The following is a 25,797-nucleotide window of genomic DNA, read 5'->3' as shown; positions in this document are numbered from 1 at the left end:
TTGTAATAGGGTTACGACCCTTGTAGTACATACAAGGCTTAGTTGGGCCTTTTATGTATTGGGTCCAATTATATGTATTGGGTCCAATTATTTAATTTAATTAACTAAATTAATTTCTTAATTAGATAATTTTCCCAAAACCAATTCTAATTCCGTTAAAATCATAACAAATTTACCATAATAAAATCTATGAGAAAATATATTTAATTTCCTTATTTAATAAATTCTTAATGACTAATTAATTTAATTTCATCTTCAAACTTCAAATTTTTAATTATAATTAATTAAAAAATTTCGAAGAATATTAAATTAATTCCTTAGTCATTTCTAAACTTAGTGAGAAAACACATTCACAGTGGATAGTGAGAGATGTGATCATTTATCTTACTCTATTGTTTTCATCCATTTTTATTCATTAGTCCTACATGCTATTTGTTTCTAGTATCTCGAGCCAGCGAAGGGACCGATTGAACATATATAATTAGATCTCAAATAATTTATAATTAAGTTTCGACTTTTGCCTATTAATTATAACGTTATTTAGTCATGAAGTCATTCTACTAAAATATTGTGACTGAGTTCTCCCTTATTATATACCATTACGAAGCTATTTAATAAGTGCTCGTCTAATAACCTTATCATAAGTGTGTTACCCTCATAGGATATCCTTAATCTCTTTGGGATAAATCTGTTCTCCCAGTATGATCCTTTTTATCTTATGGTAACCATTGCATTTTCCTTCTAAAAAATCAATTACTATCAAAGAGTAATTAAATCATTTATCATAAAGACAAATGACTCATGGTCATGTTTATATTTTTTATCTATCATGTAATGTTAATGAGAGGATATCATTTACCTTATAGTTGGGCTATGAATTCCACTGTTGTGGAATGATGTTACATACTATTGAAGTCTTCTACCCAATGTACTAGCTTTCAGTTCCTTATATAATTGAACTCAGGCTTTCATTTACATCAAAGTATACAAGTCATGCATATATAGTCCATTATCCATTTAGGACTAAGGTATGTCACATTATAAGTGTCACAAGTGAATAGATCTATAAACAAATCTAGGATCTATTTGACTTGGGTCATGTCTGATGTACTGTCAGCCCAATCAATTACATCTATGTCTCTATTTTCTGAGAGTCATCTATTTCGATACCCAAGACAAAGGCAACTCCCTAATTGGACTTGATAAATGAAATATTAGTCTTTCAATCTATTTTCTTATTTTCAATTAAACTAAGGACATGTTTAGATTATCTACTAATACAAGTTATTTTTTGTATTATGATCTGATCACGTAATACCGATTAGTATTATTTAAACGTTAGATAATCAATGAGCCAATATTTTCTTTCATTTTACTTTGAGTGCAAAAACCGCTGAGGAGAATATAAAAAAGATATTAATGTAACTAATGAATATTTTATTAAACCAATTTGTTTGAAAAATACAAGTACATATAAACGATAATGCAACACTAAGGGCACTAGATCCCAACAAAAGGGATTACAAGCAAAGGTAAAGGCAAGCTTGCATATTGATGTGGAAAACTAGATTTTCCACTTATTTTTATTTATTTTGTTGGTAAGTTCTTTTGGTAAAATCTCAAATTTTCTTGTTAATTATGTAGATGCTTCTAAACAACCTACTATAGGTTAAGGAAAAACATTTAAGGAAAAACATGTGATATTGATTTACCATTAAATTTACTAAGCTTTGTGTTTAACATGTTGTCATTTTGCGCATAGGTTTTTTTTTTTACCTCAAAAGCTCGACTCATCTCGTGGATCACCACCTCACACCATAACAAGACTACGAGAGTATGTAATTTTTGTTTTTGTGTATTTGACTCCTAGTGGCATGTACTAGGGGTTCTTAGTTTATGCATATATATTAGTTTAATTCTACTCTTGGCGTTATATTTGGATGTGACAATTGACTTTCATTTTGTGGCAAGGATAGTTGGCTTGTGTCTTAATATTTATTGAACTTGTTTAAAACGATTTCATAAGGTGCTATCATGTTTTCAATGTTATTTCAATGATTTTATATTGTAATGCATGATTGAGCATGTTTTAGGGATAGTTCTTACACATATTTTGATAATTTTTAAGCATGTTTTATGTATACCATGTTTGGGGTGATTTGGGGATAATTTGGAGTGTTTTTGGGTTACTTAGAAGGTGACATTGTGATCTCATATTTGTGATGTCACAACATTCACCTACAACATTGTGATCTCATCTTTGCAACGTTGTGACATTGCTCAATCAACAAGGGGCATTGCATCTCCCATCGCTAAATGATTTTTTTCAACTACTCCTAAATGATTTTAAATTGATTCTAAAGCCTCTAAACTTTCTTAAACTCGATTTATTGATCTTATAAAAATGTTTTAAAGTTTTTTTTTAAATTTTTTTCAATATTTCTTATTCGTACTTATTCTGGTAGCATCTCCTATCCATACTAGACGTCGGAATGATTAAGGGGTGTTACAATCCACATATCACTTTAACTGTTTTGCCTAAAAGGTTGCTTACAACCATCATCTTTTCTTTATTGACAAGCCTGAAAGATGAACCTAAACTATTGTCTTCTTAATTGTCTCTAAGAATGGGCAAAACAAAGGTTTCTATTTCAGAACTGTCAAGTAATGCCCTGCCACAACCCATGAACCGTTAGGCAACACATAAAAATAATTATCTCATTCTGAACCCTAATTAGGAAGTAGTCATTTCCTAAAACAATTAAATCAAAATCTTATACAAGCTGCCAAATTTGGTTCAACCTATTGTTAAGGAACCATACCCAATAAATTCCCCCAAGACTTGGGTATACACAAATCAATATGTTCTTGTTCAATGATCTTTAACGAAGGCCAACTCAAGCCTTCATTTTCTTCCCAACTCCCATGATCAAAGTCAGATCCTAATACATCAACCCACGAAAGCTTGGGAGCACAACTCTTATTTAACATTGAATCCCTAAAACTCATACCTAGTTTGTCTTGGGGAGGGAGCCCTTCGGCAACATAGGATGATCAATTGCATTGTGACCATCCAAGACTTGATTACATGAATGCTTGAAAGCTGGGTTACGAACCAACACCAAACCAGACACACCGGTAGGCAAGCCCTGGATCACCGCCCCGACGAGAGAAATGACTACCTTGGCCACAAAATTTCAAGCAGTAAGATTCCCAAGACTTTGGAGAAAAAGGTTGTGTTGCACCAGCAGAAATACTTTGATTGAACAGGGTGTAAATGAATTTTATTTTGTCAATATTGATACTTAGTCTCTATAGTATAATGCCATGTTAGTTTTTTTATTTTTACATAAAATTCATAAAAGTTATTTTAGTTTATGGATTAATGATTATTAGATTGAAATTTCAAAATTTATAAGAACTAAAAATGATAAATTAGAGAGCATATATTAAATTCATAACTCACTTATAATATGAGAGAGATAATATTTGATCTAATAGATTTAATTGCTATTGTTTAGGACCACACTCAACATTAAAATTTTAAATTTTGGAAAAGATATAGAGAGTAAATTGATCAAATTAGAGTATAGGGAATAAATTTGAAACTTAAATATAATAACGGGACTAATGGCAGCATTTTACCTAATTAATTAAGATGCACGAACACTTGGTTCTTTCCTAAAACCCAGCAAATACACGAAAGTACTCGCCACTGGAAGGAAAGCCGAGAGCCCAAAACCTGCAATTGCCAGAAAGGGCATGCTCTAGACAACTGCTATCATCTTTAAAATTCATAGGGGAAGCCAACGGCAACTTCAGCTGAAACTCAAATGGTCACTGCGCTTTCTCTTCTCAACGCTCCTTTCCTCACCCCCAAACCCCGCACTCAACTTAAAACCCTCCCCTCTGCAAAACCCAATTCTCCTTTCTTCTTCCCTTCGTCTTTCCCTTCTTTTCCCAACCTTCAACGACATCGTTTTAATGTACAACCGCCTATAGCTGCATCTCTCAAGGTGCTCTTCTGCGTCATTTTTCACCATTCCCAATTGCTGACCAACTGTTTGATTTTATGTTTCTGCAGAGTTGCTTCTGTTCACTTTTGACGCCCCCCTTTGTTTTGTTTCAGGAGAAGGTGGGTTGTTTTAAGAAGACTTTGAGTGATTTTACTGGCTTAAACTACTGGGTTGTTCGGGACTATTATCGTCTTGTCGACTCTGTTAATGCACTCGAGCCAGAAATTCAGAGGCTATCTGATGAGCAGGTTGGTTGGGTTGTTTAGAATCAAGTACTTGGCTTGCTTTGTTTGGGTCATTGGGATAATGGACTAAGCTTGTTTGTTGTAGTTGGCTGCTAAAACTTCCGAGTTTAAGAAACGGTTGAACCAAGGAGAGGCTGTTTCGGATATTCAAGCTGGTTAGTCTTTATTAATGCTTCTGTTTCAGAGGGTTGATTTATGAAATTTGTATGACAATTAATGCTTCTTTTATTGATTGTTATATAGAGGCATTTGCTGTGGTTCGTGAAGCTGCAAAAAGGAAACTTGGCATGCGCCATTTTGATGTGCAGGTATTGATCATTTTATGTATAAAGATTAAAGACCAAAGCATGTATGACTGTGCGGTCATTTATCTTTGATTACATCACTGTATACAGGTATCTTTTCTTTTTAAAATTCATTTTGAAGTCAGGTATTAATCTAAAGATCTTTTACTGGTAGATTATTGGTGGAGCGGTGCTTCATGATGGGTCTATTGCGGAGATGAAGACAGGGGAGGGAAAAACATTGGTCTCCACATTAGCTGCATATCTTAATGCACTTGCTGGTGATGGTGTCCATGGTATGCTCTGCATTCTTCCTCTTTTTGGAAAAGAAATTAATCTAAAGATGTTATTCTTTATTGTTTCTGTTGATATTCTAAAAGTTTGACTATGAGGCTCACAGGTTTGTGTGTATGTCAGATATTGGAGATATAAGGATCTAATAAAATATTTAAAAAAGGGACAACTTTTTCATCTGGTTTACCTCTAACTAGATTCTCAGCAGTCCTTTGAATTCCCTTTTGTTGCAGGATTTTTGGGTCACAACTTTTTACTCTTTTAATGTTCTTTTTAATCAAATGGTAATGTGTTAATTTGACATCGTTGCTTTTGTTGTTAACAGTGGTAACTGTGAATGATTATCTTGCTCAACGTGATGCTGAGTGGATGGGTCGTGTTCATCGCTCCTTAGGTCTTTCAGTTGGGCTTATTCAGGTATTTGTCTACTAAGTTGCAGAATGTTGTTAAACTTGTGTCATTCTTGCGGAGAGTCAACCACTGAACAATTTATTTTCTTTATGCATGAGAAGCAGATCTGAGTAACTGTTTACATACTTATATACTTCTAATTGTAATAGTTTTTGCCTGTTTTGATTGCATATATAGAAGGGGATGACAGCAGAAGAGAGGAGAATCAACTACCAATGTGATATTACGTACACCAACAATTCGGTAAGTGTTCCTAATTTGGTTGGTACAATTGAATGTGACTACTGCTGATGCATTTTTTTTCCCTGCAGCCCATCTTTTTTCCTTCCCTTCCCATGCCATGCTATGCCATATATCATGTTTCTCATACCATTATTTCTGAACATTTTTTAGGAACTAGGTTTTGATTATCTCCGAGATAATCTTGCTGGAAACAGTGATCAACTTGTGATGAGATGGTATGTCCCAGAGCGCTATTTCAATTTGGTCTTTGATTTTTTTTAATGGACTACTAGTGATAGACTTACGAAAACAGGCCAAAACCATTTCATTTCGCAATTGTTGATGAAGTTGATTCTGTTCTGATTGATGAAGGAAGAAATCCTTTGTTAATAAGTGGTGAGGTAATATAAACTAATCTTTCTTCCTTTATTAACTGTTTTCTGATTCCACGAATAATACTAAATATTTTGATTCACAAAATTACTGAAACCTATTTTAAACTGTTTAACTGATTGCCTCTGAAAATTTTTGGAAATGTTGGGAGGACATTGAGAGCTGTAGAAATAGCTTGTAATAGCCTGTTGCCTCTTCTCTATTGTGTTCCAGGCTAGTAAAGATGATGCGCGATATCCTGTTGCTGCTAAAGTAGCTGAGCTGCTAATGAGGGGTCTGGTGAGTTCAGTTGGTTGTCTTCATCTTTCGTTAAACCATATTATTTGTTGCCATCAAGCTGCCAATGTAATTTTGTACTGTTATTTTACACACAGTTTACGGCTAAAGTAGTTTCCATGTAAATTCTGGTAACAGCATTATAACATTGAGCTTAAAGATAATTCAGTGGAGTTGACTGAGGAAGGAATTGCACTTGCTGAGTTGGCTCTTGAAACAAATGATCTATGGGATGAAAATGATCCCTGGGCTAGGTGAAATTGTTGGCCTTTTTTCTTTTGTACTTATTCTCGGGATAAGCAATTTGTACTACACCTTTTGTTCTGAATATCTGTTTCCTTTTTAGCAACTTCTCAAACTATTGTTTCAAGTTAACTAACTTATGTTACTTTTAAAACATAAAAGGCCCCAAAAGAAAATGTTTGACCAACTTCAATCTGATATCTTTCTTTCCTTTGTTGTATATTAGCACACTCTCTCTCTACCTTGATACTTGGTTCTCTAGTGGTTGAATGTGATCCAATCCACAAATTATTTGATGTTAAAATTTATGTTGTTGCAGATTTGTGATGAATGCTTTGAAAGCTAAAGAATTTTATCGGCGGGATGTCCAATACATTGTCAGAAATGGGAAAGCTCTCATTATCAACGAGGTTTTTATGTAGTGTTTTTTGATGTTTCAGTCTCTTTGTTGCAGCACCACGTCTCCATTGACCATGTTTGGATGTAATTACTGGTTCCTGCAAACTGTTTAGCTAGCCACTAAAGACAAATCAAAATTTTAGAATTGATTCAGTTGATACTTTAATCATGTCTATATATCCATCACAAACATTCTTAGGAGCAAAGTTAATGATTTCTTTATGTCGAAAATACATTTGATTTCATTAACCCTTACTTGAGGTAGAACCTTATCATGTTGTTTTTTATGTTCAAGGCTAAAGCTTCGGAAAAAGTAAAAATTGTTGCTTTTGGTGTTTGTATGTTTAGCAGTATTTCTTTTTCCTTGTGATGGCAATTAAACAGTTATGAGAATCTGCAGCTGACAGGCAGAGTTGAAGAAAAACGGAGATGGTCTGAAGGGATTCACCAGGCTGTAGAAGCAAAAGAAGGTTTGAAGATTCAGGTAGATATGATATCTGAAAGTTCTTAACTTCATCTTGAGCCATATCAAGTATAAAAATTATAACTTTCTCATTCAAAATTGTAAATTTTCTATATTTGTTAGGCTGATTCAGTTGTGGTGGCTCAAATCACTTATCAGTCTCTATTTAAGCTCTATCCCAAGCTCTCTGGAATGACCGGGACTGCAAAAACAGAAGTATGGATGATAAGTGGATTTCATGTGCTATATTTGGCCATTTCTACTTTTTTAATGCAACTCAAAAAAGAATGCAAACTTGTTGTTTGTAGGAGAGGGAATTCTTGAAAATGTTCCAGATGCCCGTTATTGAAGTGCCCACAAATCTTCCAAATATTCGTAAAGATTTACCCATACAAGCGTTTGCCGTAGGACATTTAATACTTGAGTGTTTTCTTAATAGTGTTTATATTTTTTTAATATTAGTTTGTTACTATTTTTTTTATTGTTGTTTTTGGTTTGTCAATTCTTCTAAGACTGCTCGAGGGAAATGGGAATATGTTAGTCAAGAAGTGGAATACATGTTTAGACAAGGGCGTCCAGTTTTAGTTGGGACCACTAGGTAAATTCTCTAGCAGCCGTCATTGTGATATATCCTTTCCTCTTTTCTTATTTTTTATTCTTGCTATTGTATAGAAAGTTCAACAATTGGTCAAATTTTATCTGTTAAGAGTGTTCAAAAACAAGAACATCCTTCGATATGATCTATCACCTTCTTGATGCAGTGTTGAGAATTCTGAACACCTGTCAGATCTGCTGCAGGAGAGAAATATCCCTCACAGTGTCCTGAATGCTCGTCCCAAGGTTTGTTATTGTTTTAATTCAATGATACCTTGCAGTTGGATGAACAGTTTACCGTATGTGCAGGGTTCTTCCTTGGCATCAATCATTTTACCTTTTATGTTTATGCAAGCTTCGTTCACCAGCAATTTTCTTTTTTCCCTCTATTCTATCAGTATGCAGCAAGGGAAGCTGAAATTATTGCTCAAGCTGGGAGAAAATATGCTATAACCATTTCTACCAATATGGCTGGCAGAGGAACTGACATTATTCTTGGGGGAAATCCCAAAGTAAGTGTGGTTGTGAAGTCTTTTTCTTTTATGCGAAATACATAAGGAAATGACATTACACCACTTCTTGTGCCATATCAAGATGCTAGCGAGAGAAATTATAGAGGACAGCTTGCTTTCATTTCTGACGAGAGAAGCTCCTAGTATTGAAGTCAGTGACATGTCAATTTCAAGAAAGGTAATTCTTTCTTGTCGCTGTTAGTTGGTAAGAAATAAATCTTTAATTCTCCGAGATTTTTGGCGTAGGTGTTTTCAAAGGTAAAGGTTGGCCCATCATCAATGGCTTTGCTAGCTAAGTCTGCTTTAATGGGTTTGTGATTCTTAAAACTTTCTGTATAGCTTGATTTTTCTGTGTAATATACATTCTTTGTAGTGATGTTGGAATATTTATTTAATTATTCTGATACCACTCTTCCTTTCAATGTGAATCAAACAGCAAAATTTGTTGGCAAAAGTGAAGGAAAGAGCTGGACACATGAGGAGGCAAAATCTATCATTTCAGAATCTGTGGAAATGAGTCAGTTAAAGCCTTTGAAAGAGCTGCAGAAGCTTATTGATGAACAGTCTGAGATGTACCCTCTTGGCCCTTATATTGCGATTACTTATTTATCTGTTCTTAAAGATTGTGAAGTACACTGCACCAAAGAAGGTTCTGAAGTGAAAAGGCTTGGGGGGCTTCATGTGATTGGTACATCTTTGCATGAATCCCGTAGAATAGATAATCAGGTAAGTGATTAAATGCAGAAAAGATTTGAGTAATTATGCTACATCTAAAGTTCTAAACCATTATTTAGTTAGCATTTCTGAATTATCTTCTTTTTGATAGACATTTCTGAAGTATCTTGCTTTAAGAAAATTGCATCAATTTTTGCTATTGGAAGATGGAGACTCAAACTTCCATAACAAAGTGACAAAGTATCCAATTTAGAAACTTGATTTCCTAAGGATCAATATGGTAGTTCCCTTTGATCATTTGCATCAGCTGATCCAGATAAAAGTATTGGTTAGATGCTTTGCTAGATTGAGTACAACTTATTTGTCGGTCATCCCTTATGATTTTCTTTCTTTCTGCTGAATCACTCAACATATTGTTTTGTTGGTCAAATGCTGCAAGCATTTACTGTGGAGTAAAACTTTATCTATACAGTACCATGGTCATTATATTTCATGTACTTTCAAAATGCACCTTGTATTCCCCATGATTCACTTTGATGATAGTTTGACTTCATATGTGCCATGCCAAACAATTATATTTCTCTAGGAAGATTGAAATCTAGATGTAACTGTATATGCAAATGCCAGAGAAGGCTGAAATTTTCAGTTCAGTGATGTTTTTGTTCACAAATGTAACATGTAAATTACAAGATACGGACTATTATTATACATGTATAAACGTGCATGTATATGTTGGAGCCATAAGCTTTATTCTATGAGATCTAATTATGCCCAATTCATTAAAGACTCATTGTCAGTTGACAAATTGTTTGAAATTGGAAACTTTGGGATGCAGTGAACTATCTAAAATTTGATGGTCTGACTAGTCAATGAACATACTCTTTTCCCCTCTTTTGAGAATCACTTCATGTTACTCTTGAGAGCATGTACTTCCAGCAGCATAATATGTGGTGTTAAAATATTACATGAAAAGCAATAATGTTAACCTTGTTCATGTTGGGCCATCTTTTGTTCTATTTTGGTTTTTTTTTGGGGGGCTGTGGGTAGAGAGAACTAAAAAGTATCTTTTATTTCTTTTCTATTTATTGCATTTTAAACATGGCTCTAATTTTTAACATAACAATGATGATGGTTTTTTACAGCTTCGTGGTCGAGCAGGAAGGCAAGGGGATCCTGGATCTACACGGTTTATGGTGAGGTAGTGTTCAATTATTATTTATTTGAATATTTAAGACTAAAATGACTTTTGTGGCAAAAAAATTTAAAAAAGAAAGTTAACTGGGCTAGTGTTGCCCAGTTACTAGGGATTGGTTAAATGAATTTCTTTTCCATCATGCAAATATCTGCCCTTCCAATCCATTCTGATTTAGATACAAGACAATCTGGTATGAAATTAGGAAAAAAAAAATAAGTTCAGTATTGGAAGAGATTTTCTCAGCAGTTAATGGCCTAGATCTGTAACTTAGGTCAGTACCAGTTCAACCTCTTGTATCTTGTTATGAGCTAGTGTAGTTCTATTCATAGCCTTGACCCACTATTTTAGGTCTTCTTTTGGCCTACTGATGCTTTGAGGTGAAACTTCTGCTCTAACGTTCCCTGGACTACTAATTGTTAATGGTTAGAGAGATTTCTTTATTTTTTGTTGTTGTTAGCCAAGGTAGTGGTAGAAGTGAAAAAAATAAGATTAGAAATGAGTGGATCTGAAAACCAAATTGCACTTGCGTTGCATTAATTGAGCATAAAATGCAGGAAATGCACTAAAAGTAATTTGTACAAGTGAGTTGAAGAGGTGTAATATGCTTCTGTAAAAGATGCAACATAGTGAAAGATGTTTGTGCCAAAAAGGGAGGTGGAGATCGAAGAAGGCATCATTGGATAATGGGGGCTATTGTATTTTCATGGATCTTATTCACCACATGGTTACAAAATGCACGTGTGGTGTAATATGGTTCACGCGGTCAACTGGAAATATGACATATCAAGGAAAAAGCCTTATCTCTGAAATGTTTGTTCTTGTGCCCAATGGGAATAGCGGTTGAAGGGTTGATTTCAGAGTGGGTAATAACTAATAGAGGGAAAATTGTGCACCATGTATATGAAAATGAGGTAATCACTTGAGAGATACATGAATAGTATGTGACAATAATTTGATTATGATTTCTTGGGTTAGTTGGATTCTCATGTAATAGCCACCATCACTCTTGTTGATGGCCTTTTTAAAAGATAATATTGGGCTCACCTATTATTATTAACAATAAGGTTATGTATATATACACACACATGCACGTAGAAAAGAATAAGTGACTAGGGTAAATTGAACAAGATAGGAGAAGTCCATCTACATAAGAAATCCTATTTACAAAGTCTATCTACATAGGAGCCCTATTTACATTATATTATTATCTCGCACACTCCTCAAGTTGAGTGAGGGAATCGCACGATCAACTTCTTTCCAAGGACTTAAAGCCAAGACTTAAGCAAGGGCTTGGTCAAAACATCAACAATCTGTTTATGAGAGCTAATATATCAAACATCAAGGGTCTTTATCTTGCAAAAATGAAAGATTGTCTCCTTATGCTTTGTACATGAGTGAAAAACATGATTGGCTATTAAATAAGTAGCAGCCAAATCGTAAACAATTGAGGAGACTGATGAAGAGGAGAAATAATTTCATGAAACATAGGTTGAAGCCAAAGAATTTTAGGAGTAACACAAGCCAAGGCACAATACTCTACTTAGTAGAAGAGCGATCTCTAGCTCGCAGCTTTCATGAAGCCCAAGAAAAACCACAAAACCAGTAGTCGGTTTTTTTATTATCATAAACTAAATTAGCTCAATTGGAGTCAAAAGTGTTAAAAGCAGAGAAAGGGCATCAGAAAAGAAGAATATGAGAAGAATTTCTGTCTTGTTGATTTCAGTGAGTAAGTTACATAGCTATTTATACACACAAAATAGGAAGAGAATGAAATTAGTAATGACTAAAATCCTTAAACATAAGCTAATTGAATCTAATTAAAGCCTTAGAGATCAGCTATATACATTGCCAATTATATTGTTAGTTGTCAATTAGTTGACACTCTCCCTTAAGTTGGTGCATAAATATTGCACATGCTCAGCTTATAATCCAAAATAGATCTTATTGCCAAGTCCTTTGGTGAAAAAGTCAACTACTTGCTTGTCGAATGTCAAATGCAATAAGTTAAAAGAATCTAGTAGTTAGCTTTTCTTTAATGAAGTGTTGATCAATTTCAATGTGTTTGGTTTGATCATGTTGCAATAGATTTTGCGCTATGTTGATGGCTAGAGGTGAGTATTCGATCGAGTCAAGTCGAATCGAGTCAAAAAATTTTGAGTTAGTCGAGTTGACGAATCTTATTCTAGCAACTAAACTCAATTTGATTTTTTTTTTGAATTGAGTTGAATCGAGTTGAGTTGAGTTAACGAATCTTATTATTTATACTTAATGTTACGTTTACATGGACCGATTATTTAACTTGTAGACGAACTACAAGCTTTTAGATTAATTTTGAGTAAAGAAAAAAGGGAAAGTGGGGCGATTCGGGAAGGAAAGTAAGACTACCGAGTAAAAATTTATTAAAACAATGTAGTTTTGCCTTTTAACTTGATAGTTTTGACTTTTAACTTTAGATAAGGTGAACATTTATCAAAACAACGTAGTTTTGCCATTTCTTATTTGGATTTTTGAATAACTCGAATTAAGTGTGAGCGTTTGGTCGAATCGAGTGAAATTGTTCGAGTTAAATTAGAAAAATTAATAATATCAAATTAAAATCTTGTTACAATATAACTATTTCCATGTTAGAGTACATAAATTTGAAACCATATGTATTTGAAAACTTTTTTAAAGTATAATAATAAAGATATTTTAGTATGATAAACTTGAATCATTAATCACTTATTTAGATTCCAAAATTATTATTTTATAAAATTTTTAAAATTTGAAAATTTCAACTTTTTTTTATATATTTTTTAGATTTTTTTTAAAATTTATAATTTTTTTAAAAATACATATTTTAGAATTTTTATAAATATTTTGAATTTTAAAAATTATTTTCAATTTTTTAAAATTATTTTGATTTTTTTTTTTGTAATTTTTGTTAAGAGAGACCAATTTGCTCATTTTCAAAATTTATAGGGACCAAAAGGGTTTTATACTAATCTGTTATTTGAATTATAAAAATTTAACTCGACTCAAACTCGAACTCGAAATCCGAAATTTCTTAATTGAGTTGACTCGAATAATTCGAATAATTCGATTCGATTAACTCGAAATTTAAAATTTTTTTTGATTTTTTCGAATCGAATCGAATTTTGCTCACCCTTGCTAATGTCTTGTTGTCATAATCTAAGGATAATTCGTCTTTTTTTGGCAAATTTAGTTATTTGAATACCTTTCACAGCCACAAAAGCTCATAGACACCTTGAGCCATAACCTTGTACTCTGCTTCCGCACTTGATCGAGCAGCTACACATTGCATCTTTCTTCTCCAAGTGACTAGGTTTTGAAAGTTTTCAGGAGAGTTTTTAATAAAACTGTTCTATTTTTATTAACTAAAGAACTGAACTTAAATAGAGAAAGAGTCCTAATCCTAATTGGGAAAATAATTTCCTTATTCTAATAAACTACTAAAACATAAGGGAAAATAGTTCCCTTATTCTAATAAACTACTAAAAGATAAAATAAAATATTTTTAGAATATGAATAAAACTTATATACCTAAATAAGGTTTCTCTACCTACATAATTGTAAAATATGTACATATTTCAACACCCTTCCTCAAGTTGGTGCATATATATCAATTATGCCCAACTTGCTTACAAGAAAATCAAAGCTTGTTTTAGAGAGCCCTTTGGTGAGTATGTCAGCAATCTGTTATTTTGAAGGAACAAACGAAGTGCAAACTTGGCCTTCTTCAATCTTTTCCTTGATAAAGTGTATCAATCTTAACATGTTTAGTTTTGTCATGCTGGATTGGGTTGTGAGCAATACTAATGGCAGCTTTGCTATCACAGTACAACTTCATTGGTGAAGTTATTGGTTTCCTCAGCTCTTCCATAATTTTTTTTAATCATATCATTTCACAAATTCCTTGAGCCATTGAACTAAATCAGCCTCTGCACTATTTGCTACAACACTTTGTTTTTTACTTCACCAAGTCATAAGGTTTTCCTAAACAAATGTACAGTATTCTGATGTAGTTCTTCAATCTGTTATTGAGCTTGCCTAATTTGCATCTGTATAAACTTCAATTCCTCTTTGTTCGGGTTTCATGAAGAATAAGCCCATTCCGGGTGAATTATTCAAGTATCTTAGAATCCAAAACACTGCTTCTTCATGTTCCTCCATTGGGGAATGCATAAATTGACTCACTAAGCTCACTGCAATAGCTATGTTTGGCCTTTATATGTGATAAGTAAATTAACTTACCAACTAATCTTTGGTATTGCCATTTATCAATTAATCGACCTTATTTATTTTCGATTTTTACAGTTGGATCAATTAGTGTGTCAGCTAGGTGGCAACCACTCATCCCAGCCTCTTTTAAAAGATCAGTCACGTATTTTCTGAAAGACTACAATACCCTTCTTTGATCGAGCAACTTCCATTCCAAGAATGTATTTCTAAGGACCCAAGTCTTTGATCTCAAACTCTAATGCTAGATGCTCCTTGAGATGCCTTATTTCATCCACATCATCTCTTGTAAGAATGATATCATCGAGATAAACTATAATAACTGCTATTCTACCTTTTTGTGAATGTTGATAGAACATTGTGTGATCAGCTTGCCCTTGTGAGTAACCTTGTCTTTTAATAACTTGATTGAACCTTTCAAACCAAACTCGAGGACACTGCTTTAGACCATAAAAAGATTTCTTGAGTTTACATACTCGAGTTCCAAATTTTTCTTCAAAACTTGGAGGAGGATCCATGTAAACTTTTTATTCAAGTTTCCCATTTAGGAAAACATTCTTCACATCTAGCTGTTGTAAAGACCAATCAAGATTAACAGCAATTGATAAAAGAACTCTTAACGGAATTTAATTTGGCTACTAAAGCAAATGTTTCAAGATAAGCTATCTCGTATGTTTGAGTGTACCCTTTAGCCACTAACCGAGCTTTTTATCTATTTAAAGATCCATTTGGTTTGAATTTGGTTGTGAACACTCATTTATAGCCCACTATTTTTTTCCCTACAGGTAATTCTATTATTTCCCATGTACCTGTTTTTTCAAGAGTGCACATCTCCTCTAAAATAGCCTTCTAAAATAGCCTCCTTTCACTTAGGAACTTGTAAAGCATCTTTCACATTTTTGGGCATTTTTACAGTATTAAGACACGAAACAAAGGCTGAGAATGTCGAAGATAAGGCTTTATAGGATACAGAGTTAGACATGGGATATTTGACAATATTTCTAACACCTTTTCTCTTAGCAATTGGAATATCTAAATAAGAAAATTCATTAGCTGGATTATGAGCTTTACCTGGACTTTTAACAAGATTTTGCGGGTCGGATTCTTGGTGATAAATCTAGTAGATTCCATTTTCTTAATTTCGATTTCTTCTTGAGTAAACAATTAACTCCTTTGTTTGTTTTTTATTCTCATGATCAGACTCTACACCTTCATACTCCTTTTTATTAGCGTTAACACTATTAATTTCTGTGTTAATCATAAATTCGCCTTCCCCATTATTACAATCCCTATGTTGTATATTCTTAGTCTTTTTTTGATCAATTATAGAATTTTTCTTACTATAATTCATTCCCTGAAGATTAGAATTAAAATAAGATTGCGTTTTAACAAATGTGACATTCATGGTAACAATAATCTTCTTATCAATTCAATCATAACATTTGTAACCCTTTTTATTAGAAGCATAGCCAACAAAGACACATTTTTTCCTCTAAGATCTAGTTTACCTTAGTTGTGAAGATGAACAAAAACACTACACCCAAAAACTCGGATGGATAAATCTGTGATCAATTTAGAGTTAGGAAAGTTATCTTTAAAGAGACGAAAAGCAGTTCTATAGTTAAGAGTTTTACCAGGCATTCTATTAATAAGATATGTAGCTGTTAACAAGGCTTTGCCCTAAAGATAATGTGGTACTTGACTGATGAACATCAAGGCTCTAGTTACTTTCAAAAGATGTCGATTTTTTCTTTCTGCAATTCCATTTTGTTGTGGTGTATTTGTACAAGAACTTTGGTGGACTACTTCATGTTGGATTAAGAAAACACCTAATTGGTCACGAAAAAATTCCCCATTATTCACTCTGAAATACTTCTACTTTCACATCAAATTGTGACTATAATGCTAGTTCACAAAATTCACAGTGATATGGACTTTTATTTTTAAATAGATTAAGTAACAAATATCTTAAATAGTAACAATTAGGATCTTCAAGCCTATAATGTCAAATCATAACCTTATCAAAATAAGAAATAGAATTTAAACATAAAGTAGTAGTTGGTTGACTTAGATGGCCGTCGTCAAAAAAGTAAATTCCACAATTATTTAGCATTGCCAATCATCCTCCCCGAGACTGTCCTGAAATTTACACATAGAGGAGTCAAATATAACATGAAAATTCAAGTATTGGGATAATTTACTGACCGATATGAGATACAAACTAGATTTGGCACATGTAAAACATCATGTAAAACCAAGGAAGACGAAATTTTAGTAGCTCCTTACTCGCCTATTGCTGAGAAGGACCCATCTGTTACTTTGATCTTTTTGTTTTCTGCTCAAGGTGTGTAAGTTGTAAAAAGAAAATGACTACTAGTCATTTGATCACTAGCTCTAGAATCAACGATCCACGTGTTTGTTTTACAAGGCTTGACACTGAAAAAAACAGAAAAACCAGTACCTGATTGGTCATAAGAGGAAGAAAGATTATTGGATGAGTTAGGAATAGAAGAATTCATCCGAAATTGTGGTGATTGAAAAAGTTTGTGTAGATGCTCTAATTGTTCCTTAGTGAATGGAGACCTTTCCAGAGAACTTTGACCCTCATAATTTTCATTAATTGTTTGGAAAGCACTGCTATCCCCTGATTATGAACCACGACCATTGCCACTATTTTTTCTTCCATTTGTCTGTTTCTCATGGAGCTTCCAACACGTTTCTCGATGTCCCAATATCTTTTGCAGTGATCGCACCAAGGTTTTTTCCTTTTTTCACTATCATTATTTTTAGTAGTTAAAAGAGTAGAATTATCATCATTAGCTTCAAATCCTGGCCTTAACATTACTTTTTTTCTTGTCTCCTCTCTTCTAACCTCAAAAAAAATCTCACGAAATTTTGAAAGCGGTTTTTTCTCTAAGATCCGAGATCTTACTTCATCAAATTTTTTATTTAAACCAGCCAGAAACAAATAAGCTCGTTCATTCTCTTCTTTTTTCATAGCTTTTACACCATCTTCGGGACATTCCCATTCATCATTATAACACTGATCCAGTTCTTGCCAAAGAGTCATCATCTCGTTATAATAAAAAGTAACTTCTTTTCCCCTTGCCTAACTTTCTAAAGTTTTATTTTTAACTCAAAGATCTGTAAAGCGTTTTCTAAATTTGAATAGATGTCTTTTACAGCATCCCAAACATGTTTAGCAGTTGGGAGAAAAAGAAAAAGTTTACCTATGGATGCTTCCATGGAATTAATAAGCCACGCAATTATCATAGAATTTTCTAACCTCCACTGGCTATCTTTGGATCGCCCACCTGTGGTTGCTTGACTTCTTCATTTAAATGACTTAGCTTGCCGCTCCCATCAATTGCTAATTTTACGGCATCCCAAACATGTTTAGCAGTTGGGAGAAAAAGAAAAGGTTTACCTATGGATGCTTCCATGGAATTAATAAGCCACGCAATTATCATAGAATTTTCTAACCTCCACTGGCTATCTTTGGATCGCGCACCTGTGGTTGCTTGACTTCTCCATTTAAATGACTTAGCTTGCCGCTCCCATCAATTGCTAATTTTACGGACGGCGACCAATCCAGATAATTCTTGCCATTTAACTTGTGAGATGTTAGCTGAAAAGAAAGGTGAGACGCCTTTGTCCTTTGAGTCATTGTACTCTCAGTAGTTGTTTCAAAGGTAGAACTCTTTTCCTCTGTTTGATTGTTGGATCTCTTATCTCCAGTAAATGTTGTTTTAACCATGATGTTACTAGAGATTTAACCTAGCTCAGATGCCATAAAAGTTTTCAAGAGAGCTTTTAATAAAACTGTTCTATGTTTATTAATTAAAGGACTAAATTTAAATAGAGAAAAGAGTCTTAATCCTAATTGGGAAAATAATTCCCTTATTCTAATAAACTATTAAAATATAAGGAAAAATAGTTCCCTTATTCTAATAAACTACTAAAAGATAAAATAAAATATTTCTAAAATATGAATAAAACTTATCTACCTAAATAAGATTTATCTACCTAAATAAATTTAAAATATATACATATTCAACAGTTTTCCTCACACAAATGTGTAATATCCAAAGGTAGATCTATTATTTGGAGAACTAGCTCAATCTGCATTTGTAAAGAGCCTCAATACAGAGATGACCATGCTTGGAGAAAAGGTGACCCTTTACTATGGCAGATTTAGGTAGCGTAGAACCTGAAAAACGGCTTGCATGTGAAGTTCTAGAGGATCATGCTTAAATTGGCTTACCAAACTAACTACGTATGCTATATCTGGTCTAGTGTGCTAAAGGTAAATAGTTGTCCAGCCAGTCTCTGATATCTCTCCTTATTCAAGGACTCTCTTCTTGCAACTGATGATTTGCTCTCAATAGGCGATTCTGCTTGTTTGCAATCTATCATGCCTGTTTTGTCAAGAGATCTAGACTCTATTTTCTCTAGGAGATAAAGATTTTCTCAATTTGGGAACTTCAATTCTCAGGAAATATTGCAATTTTCCCCAATCCTTGATTTCAAATTCCTGAGTCAATTGCTTCTTTAGCTGAGTCATTTTTTCTTTTTCATCTCCCGTCATTACTATGTCATTAACATATATTATACGGTGAGTGATTTTACTCTTGTGATGTCTGATGAAGAGGATATGATTTGTGTTTATATGTTGATAGTTGTTGATATAATATTATAATTGATGTGTAGAGATTTTAGGGATTGACTAGCATATAATTAGGGTGTATAATATCTTTACACATGAATTATAAGATTATGTCAACAGCTACCAACATATCAACAATTTGCATTGCTCTATTGATAACCAAAAGACACTGTGGGATGGGAATTTGATGATTGTGCACCCTTATTATCTTTCCATAAAGTGAATCCTTTGGAGAACTTAGTGAGTAACTGGAATTTACATTATCTTCTCAATTCTAAATTGTTTAATTATCTATAATGGACTTCTTTATTTGCATCCTTCTTGTCTTTTATGGGTACAATTAGCATTATTTAGAATAACCTTTTCTATTTATTGATGTTACAGCTTGCAAGATGAGATGTTTCAAAAGTTTAATTTTGATACCGAGTGGGCTGTGAAGCTTATTTCGAAAATTACAAATGATGAAGATATACCTATTGAAGGTGATGCAATTGTAAAGCAGGTATGCATTGACCTCATCTATTTGAAAGCTAGAAACCTTATCTATTTCAGAGCCTTAAAAGTTGGTAGCATCTTCTCCATATTAGTGATTTCAATGACTTCATATTTGTAGCTTTTGGCTCTTCAAATCAATGCAGAGAAGTACTTCTTTAACATAAGAAAGAGCCTGGTTGAGTTCGATGAAGTTCTGGAGGTATGCACTTGGAAACAACAACCATATTTGAACATCTTGCCCAACTAGTTGACATGATCTTGCCTTGATAAGAGTTTGACTAGATATGTTGGTGAAGTTCTTAAAGGACCATCTTGTAGGTTCTGGTGTGATTTTTAATTGGATAAGGATTATCGACAAAGTACTTTGAAATGATGTTACTGCAACATTTAGTTCATTATTTTTCATTAACTGATACTCTTTTGTACTAGATATATCGGTGACTGATTTCCATTTGAATTCTTCATTTTATAAACCAGGAAAGAGTTAACTTAAATCTGAAACTAAATCCATGAATGTTCAATTTAAACAGAAGACTAACCATCAATTATCTCATTAAGTTATTTGACTTTTTTTCTCAGGTTCAAAGAAAGCATGTCTATGATCTCAGGCAATTGATTTTGACGGGTGATGATGAAAGTTGTTCACAGCATATATTCCAGTGAGTATTCTAATATGCTTAGATTTGTATGTGTGACCTAGCCTAGTAGATTTCCCAAGTTCAAATTGCAGCCAATGAACGGTGCCTGGCTCTCTTTTATTTATCCTTTTAGCGTATATGTGGTAGCAGGGTCGAGCAAGAAAAACTGAGAGACCAAAAATTGATCCAAACTGTAATGTTGGATATTTTTTGGTTTCTCAAGTTCGAAACAGTTAGAACCGAACCAGATTCTACTTTTATTTAATTTTTAATTAATTTTAATTTTTTATGATGCACAAAATAAATATTTTATATTTAAAATTGTGAAAATAACTTAAAATACTATATAGAAGTTTTTCAAAAGATACCATATAAGAGTTATTGATTATATTTTATTTACTTGAAAAATTATTTTTTAGAAATATTTATGAAAAAGACTTTGAAACTTTACAAATAATGCCCAAGTCATAACATAAAGTCCATTTTGTCAAAATAAAGTTCAAAAGCTCAAAACCCAAAATTAATATGGGAAAACCAAGAACCGGACTGGATTGTCATGGATGGTTCAAAAAAGTCCAAAAAACCTGACAGAACCGACCGAACTTAGCCCTAGATTGGATTGGATCAATATAAAGCAAGTCAACCCTGCTGTTGTGTTTCTTGGAATCTGAACTAGTTCTAAGGTACAAATTTTGGAAAATAGGTTATTTGGGATGAAAAGAGCCTTCATAAATTGCCATGTAAAACCAGGCAATATGTTCTTCAAATTATAGTTTCATTGTGCTTCACTGCTTTTTAGGGTGTGTTTAGTCAATTTTGACTAGGATAAGGCAGATATTCTAGGTAACTTGGAAGTTGTTCAGTATGAGTATGTCATACATCTAAAAAATTTAAAGATGAAAAAGGAAAAGAACAGAGCAGAATGACGTTCCTGGTTCAATTGCATGGTTGCCCCCTTTTTTCCCCTGTCATTAGAGTTCATTTCAGTTATGTTGGCACAGGAGCTAGAATGCATGTTAAGTAATCCATACCAGCAAGGAATTTATAAATAAATTGATCACAAACAACAGTTATATCATGTAGAGAATAATTGTGATAGCTTTTTAATATTTCTTTCTACCTTTTCCTGCTGGTCAGATTTTATCAATTGTTATTTGTTGTATCACGCTAGATTTCTTTTTATACACAGGTGTCTGTGGTATCATGATGTTCGGTAAAATGTTATACATGTATATCTAACTCACGCTGGCAATTATTAGTTTGTTGCCTGGCAGAATACAGCTTGTCAATGTACTTTCTATCTGACTATTTTTAAAGATTTAGCTTTGATCTGTCTTTTGAACATTAAAATAGAAATGTTGTTTAACAGGTACATGCAAGCAGTTGTAGATGAAATTGTTTTTGGAAATGCTGATCCACTGAAGGTATTGAGTGTTTCTCTTCAGATGCCGTCAACTCCTGCTCAACATTTTAGACTAATCACACTAATTCATCATGTAGCATCCAAGATACTGGAGTTTGTCTAAGCTTTTGAAAGAGTTCATCAATATTGGAGGGAAGCTATTGGATGGTAAGCTTATTTCTAAGCACCACCTGAGTTATTTTATATCTTTTTGGAATATTTATTACTTATTGGATTAGGATTACTACCTATCAAAAAATTCCTTATGTCATGGGATTTCTGCAGACTCATTTGCGATGATCTCAGAGGAAGATTTATTCCAATCTCTTAAACAGCTACGTGAATCAAATTCTGTAGATGTTGACAATTTTCACCTTCCAAACTTGCCAAAACCTCCAGATGGCTTCAGAGGAATCCGCAGAAAAAATTCTTCACTGAAACGATGGCTGGCTATTTGCTCTGATGATTCAACGAAGTTAGTAGAATAATGATACTGCATCTTTAAGTTGGTTTAGTTCTACACTATTTTGATACTGAATAATAGCCATTTGTGTTTTAACTATAGGAATGGGAGGTATCGGCCAACAACTAATCTTCTTCGTAAATACCTTGGGGATATCTTGATTGCTTCATACTTGAACATTGTACAAGAATCTGGCTATGATGATGCGTACATAAAAGAAATTGAGGTCAGGTGCTTTACATGTAAACAATAATTTGGGTAATTTTTAAATTCGTGCCTTGAGCCTATGCCAGTTATTGTGGGAACAAGGATTGGTGTTCCTTTGACCTAACTTTTTTCACTTTCCAAATTCTAGTTAATATCTGTAATTCTGTATTAGAGTTTGACTTGTTTTGCTTTAATAAAGTGAAATATATTGTTGTTTGGAGAAGCCATTTCAACTACTTTATTAATTATCTGTTTATTTTTCAGAATATCCTTTTACTGCCTCGTACATGTCATCCAAGATCTTGTCTATTTCCTCCCCTTTTTGCTGCTAATTTTCTTCTTATTGGAATTCAGAGAGCAGTTCTTGTCAAGACTCTGGATTGTTTCTGGAGGGATCATCTCGTAAACATGAATAGGCTGAGTTCTGCGGTATTTAATCTGAAAATGTTGTTATCTTCAACTGTCAAATATAGATGCATTCTTATGCCAGTCTTTGACAGGTAAATGTTAGAAGCTTTGGGCACAGAAATCCTCTTGAAGAATATAAAATTGATGGGTGTCGATTTTTTATCTCAATGCTTAGTGCAACACGAAGGTTAACTGTAGAATCACTCTTGCAATATTGGTCATCACCTATGGAATCCCAAGAGCTATTTTTTTCATGAAAGCTGATGTTGCTCAAGCTAAGGTTTGGTTATTCACATGTTTGTCTATTAATTCCTAGATGAGCTTGCTTTACAACTCTTTCGGTTTTATTTCAAGGTTATAGTTTTTTGTTATCTTAGCATCTAAACTGGAGTCTTAGGCCCAGCTATTTTTATTCTCTTTGGAATGCACTAATGGTTTTGACATCACCCTCTTCTGCTAGGATAGCTTGTTTAACTTAGCTCTTCATTCATATATACACACTAAAAAAACATACTTTTTACATAAGTCCTTACCAAACATTAGCAACTCTTACTACATTTTTTCTGTCAACAAGTTGCTTAAAGCAAACCTATCACTTATCTCAAACTATCTCAAGCTCTCAACTAAAACCATACAAAAAAGATTAAATATATACGTATCTCTTTCTCTCTCTCTCTCTCTCTCTCAGAATGAGAATGGGGACATAGCATGTCATAAGACCATTTTCCTTTCTGGTGGCTGTGGATATTTGATTATGTACACCCTCTGGGAATGTATCTACTGCATTTGATTGATATAGTTGTTGTGCTGGTCTTTTCAGTGAACTGCCATTAGATGAAACCTCATCAATGGTATGCCCAAGAAAGATCAAGTAGTATCATTCTGACTGGGGTATCGTATGTTTCTTATTCCATTTTTACTCTCAATTCTTAATGCAAGTGCTTAAGTCTGCTTTGAGAAGAAATACTCTTCATTGATGGGCAAGGTGACCAATGGGATCAGCACAATGTCTGCCCACAAGGTTGTGGATATTCTTTTTAGTTCAAAGGAACAAGGTTCCCTGTGTTCTACTGTGGCTTTATCAATACAAGAAAGCTGTGGTTTGGGCCAACAAGTTTCACACTGATTTTGAGATAATCCTGCAATTTTTCCTTCTACGCAAACTTCACTTGTAGCATAGATTTCATCTCCAATGAAGAGTATATCAGTTGTACAATGGCATTGACGTTTTCAAAGTTCATTCTGGCTTATATGTGCATATATACACACACTAGCGCACACAATTGAGATGATGGGACTTTTTACATTTGCTGCGCTGAAAGGAAATTTGATATATATATATATATATTTATATATATATTATTTTTACTGGGAACATATTGAAGTAATAATTGAATGACTTAATTTCAGTTTACACTGTGGCAGTTGATGTTTTCAAATGCACGACTTAATAATACTAAACTATTGCTGTGTGTATGTTGTCAATCAATGTTATTGATTCTACTTCTATGTATTAGAGACTGTAATGATCTATTTCCATGCTGCATCTGTATGTTACATGGTATTTAAACCAGTTCCTTGCATACGGAACCATAAGATCTATTTTTTTTCAGTATGAATTAAATATAAATAATACATTTTAAGGTATTGAGCAGTAGAACCGGGTTTAAGGCCATCGGATTTAGCTTGTCCAAAAATTAGAGTTTACTCATTTGTTAGTGCACAGTTTCTTGTATAATGTCGCAGATTGTATTTTAAGAAAGAGCAAAATGATTTTATGTAGGTTAAAAGAAAATGAGCAAAGATGGTCCTTTTTGAAATTGAAGTTAATTGTTTATGTTAAGTAGCAATTTAAATAATAAGATAAACGGATTTAATCCAGAATCAATAATTTAAGTTTTAACTCGAAAAGTCCAAATCCTAGAGCTGTAATCAGAGTTGGAAACCACCATTTAGTGCATGTATTTCTCAACATTGAAAATTGCCGTTGTGCATGATTGGAGCATCAAAATAGTAGAGATGGAAAGTGTTTTTACAATGCATTGTATATAAAGACATTAAATTTTTATGAGAAAAAGAGATGATTTGTATTATTAGAAATGTTAAGGTAAAGAAATGAATATGTTCCTAACTTATGAATTTATGACTAAATTGAATAATAATTATTTACATCCAATTGAAAATTGCAAAGAATCATGGAAAAGTAAATATTTTCATTAATACAGTTTCTAGATGGTAAGTAGTTCAATTTTGAAAATTCACCAAAAATTGTAGATTTTAATTTAGAAAGTTGAATCAAATATGAAATTAAAGCTTGTTGAGATTAGTTTTGTATAGCAAAATATGAGATAAATAAAAGTGTGACATGGTTAGATTGATTTTGGTTCTCTTATTTTGATTTTGAAAAAGAGTAAAAAATTTTATCAAAATATTTAGGAGATGAAATTTGTATGTCTAAAACGAAAACATTATATGAATCATGTATCGAAAGATTAATAAGTTTTAGTGGAGAAGGGTTGGAGCTGTCTAGCAACTAAACATAAGAAGAAATGAAGAAAAAAAATTGTATTAATTGACTTATGTGAAAATTCTAAAATTTTTATAGTAGAAAGTTCATTGAGTCTAGTTTCAAAAGCAATAAGTAGATTTTAATTTTGAATTCTATAGGCCAATGTATAAATAATTTAGTGACTACGCAAGAAAATAACATTGTTAAGAATATATATATATATATAATTAGTGAAAGAATAATTGATATTACATATAGATATGTAATGGAGAGGAGGAAAATAATAAAAGAGTTGTAACGCTAAGAAGTTATTATAAAAGAGTTGTAATGCTAAGAAGTTATTATTAGTGATGAAATTGCTAACAAGTAAGATAAGTTTAAATGAAATTGTTGAGATATTAAGTAATTGTATTATGATGAATTGATGAAGTATTACTTGATAAATTAAAGAACTTTATGGATTTAAATTGATTGGTACATGTGTGGGGTCATGTGATATTGATCTTAACACAAAAATAAAAAAAGTTTTGACTTGTTTAGCATAAGAT

At 33.0% G+C, this 25,797-nt stretch overlaps 1 protein-coding gene across 3 annotated transcripts; it reads left to right on the top strand.

The window, feature by feature from the left end:
* The first annotated feature begins 3,679 nt into the window (after positions 1–3,679).
* On the top strand, positions 3,680–24,154 carry LOC107944155 (protein translocase subunit SECA2, chloroplastic). 3 transcript variants are annotated; one of them, XM_041086110.1, is made up of 32 exons: positions 3,680–4,016; positions 4,130–4,264; positions 4,347–4,416; positions 4,505–4,569; positions 4,721–4,841; positions 5,165–5,256; positions 5,431–5,493; positions 5,644–5,708; positions 5,786–5,873; positions 6,079–6,144; positions 6,280–6,395; positions 6,704–6,794; positions 7,184–7,267; positions 7,370–7,462; positions 7,555–7,650; positions 7,759–7,844; positions 8,008–8,086; positions 8,239–8,352; positions 8,435–8,530; positions 8,599–8,662; positions 8,789–9,078; positions 10,170–10,225; positions 19,512–19,629; positions 19,741–19,821; positions 20,202–20,281; positions 21,630–21,684; positions 21,761–21,830; positions 21,948–22,137; positions 22,228–22,351; positions 22,687–22,761; positions 22,833–23,020; positions 23,561–24,154. In XM_041086110.1, the coding sequence occupies exons 1-31, from the start codon at positions 3,834–3,836 to the stop codon at positions 22,995–22,997; spliced, it is 3,171 nt and encodes a 1,056-aa protein (XP_040942044.1). In that variant the 5' UTR covers positions 3,680–3,833; the 3' UTR covers positions 22,998–23,020; positions 23,561–24,154. The 3 variants fall into 3 exon arrangements, with proteins under 3 accessions (XP_040942044.1, XP_040942035.1, XP_040942027.1); XM_041086101.1 differs by having other exon boundaries at positions 5,428–5,493; positions 23,680–24,154; XM_041086093.1 differs by having other exon boundaries at positions 5,428–5,493.
* The last annotated feature ends 1,643 nt before the right edge of the window (positions 24,155–25,797 follow it).

The sequence above is a fragment of the Gossypium hirsutum genome, chromosome A02 (genome assembly GCF_007990345.1).
Source record: "Gossypium hirsutum isolate 1008001.06 chromosome A02, Gossypium_hirsutum_v2.1, whole genome shotgun sequence".
Lineage (NCBI taxonomy): Eukaryota > Viridiplantae > Streptophyta > Magnoliopsida > Malvales > Malvaceae > Gossypium > Gossypium hirsutum.
Note: the sequence above shows the minus strand (reverse complement) of the source record. Positions and strands in the feature narration are given on the sequence as shown.